Genomic DNA, 4,735 nt, shown 5'->3' on the forward strand with positions numbered 1-4,735 from the left:
ATGACTTCTTTATTTTTCCTTTATTTTTCTTTATTTTGTTTATCTATTATTTAACAAGCAAATTATTTTTATTATTCTTTATGTTATTTTTTTATTGAGTTGATTGTGTTATATATAGAATTGTATATAACACAATGTGAATATAAATACTAACATATGAGTTAAATATAGACATTAAAATTAGACATTAATATAAAGTAATATTATATTTACTTAAAAAAGCGTACTATAGTATTTAAAAATTTATTATTTTGATTACAATATTATACTTATTTCTTATTTTATTACGCTTTTTTAAGTAAATATAATATTACTTTATATTAATGTCTAATTTTAATGTCTATATTTTACTCAAGTTAGTATTTATTTTTACATTGTGTTACTGTGCGTCCAGAGAACGTTCTGTACGTCCTAAAGACGTTTTAAGGACGTAAAAAACTTTCTCTGGGCATCCCTCGGATAAAGTGTACTTGGGTACAAAATGTATGGTTTAAGAAACAAGAGAGTGATTACTTACTTGAACGTTTCTTTTTCTTTGAATTAAAAACTGGATGTTGTCTCTGTTGATTTACTTTATCTGTCACAGCTCTTTGATTTTTATTAGAAGCTCTTTTTTTCTTGCTACCAGATTCTGTAAAAGTTTTACGTAAAAATTATTTAGAATATTATTTATTTAGATTATATAATAAATTCTTTTCTATTCTTATTATTATAAAAACGCTTACCATGTACTTCATATTCATAATCATCAATATCATAATCACTTTTATCATAATTTTCACCAATATAATTTTCATCATTGTCGTTTTTATAATCATAATCCTCATTATTATTATCTATAGTTTCCCATTCAGGACTATTTTCCATAAAGTCTGTAAAATATTTATTTAGATAAGTAATTATTAATAAATAATATTTAATTATGATAATTGAATTTATAAAGTAAAATATTTACCATGTTGTTCAATATCACTATTTTCAAACGAAATATTTTTTTTATCATGCATACCAAGACCTTTTTCTAAAACTTTAGACATATCTAAGATGTCAATTGCTGCTACAGGTTGACGATATATTTGTCTATGAATTTTCTCATGATGTCCCATAAAATTTGCGAAGCTATCTATTCTATTTTCTGGTAAATTTAAGCTTGCACATGTTGTTGCAATATGCTTCCGTAAATTTGTACCACGTAATGTTTGTGCTTGTTTAGCACCACAGTTATGAGCAAATTCACGCAGTAAAGTACAAGCTCTAAGATATTTGTAACGTCTCTTATAATATCCAGGAATTCCAAATACATATGGATTTCCGAAAGAAACACATGCATTTCTTCGAAATTTTAGAATGGCTTTTAAGCTTCTACGCATATCGAAATCTAATAATATCGGGACAGATCTTGCAAGCTTTCCACGTATAATTACGCGTCTATATTTTTCAGCAGTTTCTTTATCTTCTGGACGTAACTCCCGATACTGTTCATCACTTTCATCTATTTTTTCAGATTTATCGAGGTCACTTATTAATAATCGCTCGGTTTCACCTGCTCTACGGCGATTAAATATCTGAATGTAAATAAGAGTTGCTTTTGCTAAATTTAACCAGGATTGATATGTAAATTTTTCTTCTAATTCTTGATATGAAGATTTGCGTAAATTTGCAACATATTTATTCAATTTAATAATATCATTTTTCGATGGAAGAATCACTTTTTGATTGCGTCTTTTTGCAATTCGACTATCTATTGCAACTTTACTTACACTGCCTCCATAATCTACTTCAAGCAAAGATAAAAAATCACTAACACGTTCTTTTTTGTTTTTATCCAATTGCTTAATACATTCAGTTTCTAAAATTTTACCCAATTTTTTTATCAATGTACCAAGACTAGAAGCTACAGTAGGAGCTCTATATATACTTGTTCTTTCATTTAAACCAGCAACTATATTTACTGCCTTGATTACTGCATTATAAAATTTTGGTTCATAAAGTGACGCAAAATCTGTAATTTCTAAATTAATTCCCTTCAAAGTAAATAAGAAACGACCAAGAAGTCTAAGATGAGCTCTTATCATCTCATGCTGATGTTGTAAAGTATATTTCTTACACATTTTGTTGCCATAATTAATAATAAGGGAATCATATCTAATTAGACGTACTATATTATCTTCTCTCATTACAGGTAGAATATAATCGCGTAACTGTTGGCAAGCTTCCTTATGAATACGACCAACTACTTTACGTGCCAAAACAAGTGTTGACTTAACAGTTTGTCCCTGTTTTCCATTACAAATTTTAAAATGATATCTAAGGCTACTTTTAGCAAAGAAACCTTTACATTTGGCACATGCTGCAAAATCTGATGCATTTCGTTTCATTTTTTTTTGAGGTCGTCTACATGTTATTATGTTTCCATTATTAAACTGTGGATCTACATTATACAAAAAATTTCCTTTTCTTCTTAAAAAATCTATAAACTTTCTACGCTCATTATTGCCCTTTGGCAACATTCTAAATTTTTTTACTTCTTCTTCGTCTTTGTGTACACTTTCCAAGTGTCGAACTATTTTTGTTTGCATTTTATGACAAAAAAAACAAAAGTTTGTTTTCCCTTGACCTTTAGGTCCACGTGATATTTCAACCAACATATTAGCATCATCACAAGCAGAAAAACCTTCTACATTAAGTTTCATTGAAGTATCAAGAGATGTGTTTATTGTTGTATCATTGAGTAAAGAATTATTCAAATTAGAAGTTGAACTTGAATTGTAATTGTCTGTAGAAGTTAAAGCTGAATTGTGACTGTTATCTGCAGTTTCTGTATAATAACTGCTATCATGTGGTTCATAGTCTGTCATATTATCACTATTACTTATTTCCGTTATTTCTAGTTTATTATTTTTTAAATCTTCTGTAAAACATTAAAATAATCTTAGTAACTATAACTTCTTATTAGAAATTAAAAGAAAAAATATTAAAGCAGTATTTATATATAGTACGTACCTGTAAAAGATAAAGATTCCATTCTTAATTTACTTTGATTTGCAGCATTAGAGTGTTCATTATCAAAAGGCAATAACATCATATCAGTTTCTTCCAGAATAACAGAATTAAAATTAACATCTTTATTTATTATTTCTTGCATTGAATCATTATAATCTATATCAGTACTTATGTAATCACTACGAATTTCTTCAATAGAAAAAGTAAAATTCACAGACGTATCTGTGCTTTGCACCTAAAAATATAATGAATACATTATTTTTATTATTGGATATAACAGAGTTCATATATAAATAACAAATTTAATTAGATTAGTTTTATACATACTCTATTTGATTGTTCTGATGAATGATTTGAACAATATATTTCCACTTGACTTGAAGTCAAACTATCATTAGAAGAACTTGAAATGTTTTCTTTTTGAGTACATTCAATATTATCATATTTCACATTTTCTAATAAAAAATCTTGCGAGTGTATGTTTCTGGTATGTTCAAAAATTGAAGTATTTTTAAGTTGTAATTTAGGTAATTTATTATTTAATTTTTGTTTGATATCTACGAGTATTTTAATATTATCTAAAATTGTACAAGAATGTTAATTAAAAATAATTGTTGTCAATAAATATATACCTATATATATATGTATGCAGTTAAACAAAAATAAATATTTATTTAATAAAAACAATTAAATAATAAATTAAATAAATATCAATTTTAAGCTTCTCATTACCATTTGTTCCCAAAAGATGTGCAAGATATCTTGATCCTGTTTGATACTTGACAATACAAGTATCTTTGTCTACTTTTGTAATATTTATAGTCCGACATACATCATACATATGATCGGAATATTTTATTATTGCAAACATGTTTAATAAGGTAAACAATATTGGTTGTAAAACGTATCTATAAAATAACCAAAAACTTCCACTCTGCTGCGTTTTATGCTATCGAATACGATCAACGAATAACGTATAATGCACAGCAACATAATAGATTTTCATTTATTTTCGAAGTTAGCACCGCGAGAGCGCCAACAATGGTTGCGTTCGGAAACATCACCGGAGTACTCCTGTATATCATTGGCCTAGTTTACATCGAACACTTGATACGCTTACTAACTAGAAACTTTCTATTAAATTATCTTAATTTCTACAATGAATTTAAAGAATGATGTACTAAGCTGATATATTATGCATTAATATGATTAATTAAATACATATATCATGTATAAGTTTATATGCATCATCGAAATTAAAATTTAATAGAAAGTTATTAGTTAGTACGCGTATCAAATGCTCGGTGTAAACTAGGCCATTGACTGTACAGTAGAGAAAACAGATCAATGAGCGCTCAGTGATTCTTTAATATGATTGGTTCTTACCTTTAGATCTTCGCTAGATCTAAGTGCGGAAACCAATTTTAATAAAGAATCACTAAGCGCTGATCTGTTTTCTCTGCTGAACGCAGCCAATATACTTCGATGCTTTCTTGAGAACTTCGATAGTTCGAGGGGTACGTTCAGATTCCCACTCAAGTACTCCTCAAGTATCACTTTCTCCTTATTTAACATTTGTTGAACAATAAGGACAAATTCACAGCTTGACAGAAAACGGAAAACAGAGAAACAGAAGCCAATCAGAACTCGCGTTGGTAATCGACAGTTTTTGTTTTCTGCTTTTCTTGCTACCAGTGCGAGTTCTGATCAGCTTTTGCTTTTCTGTTTTCCA

At 27.9% G+C, this 4,735-nt stretch overlaps 1 protein-coding gene across 1 annotated transcript; it reads right to left on the minus strand.

Moving 5' to 3' along the window:
* Positions 1 to 935: 935 nt before the first annotated feature.
* LOC105463050 lies at positions 936 to 2,111 on the minus strand. The gene has a single exon (XM_011710066.1). It carries the CDS (start codon positions 2,109 to 2,111, stop codon positions 936 to 938), a length of 1,176 nt encoding a protein of 391 aa, XP_011708368.1.
* Positions 2,112 to 4,735: the final 2,624 nt, after the last annotated feature.

This window comes from Wasmannia auropunctata, unplaced genomic scaffold, assembly GCF_000956235.1.
Source record: "Wasmannia auropunctata unplaced genomic scaffold, wasmannia.A_1.0 LD336092.1, whole genome shotgun sequence".
Lineage (NCBI taxonomy): Eukaryota > Metazoa > Arthropoda > Insecta > Hymenoptera > Formicidae > Wasmannia > Wasmannia auropunctata.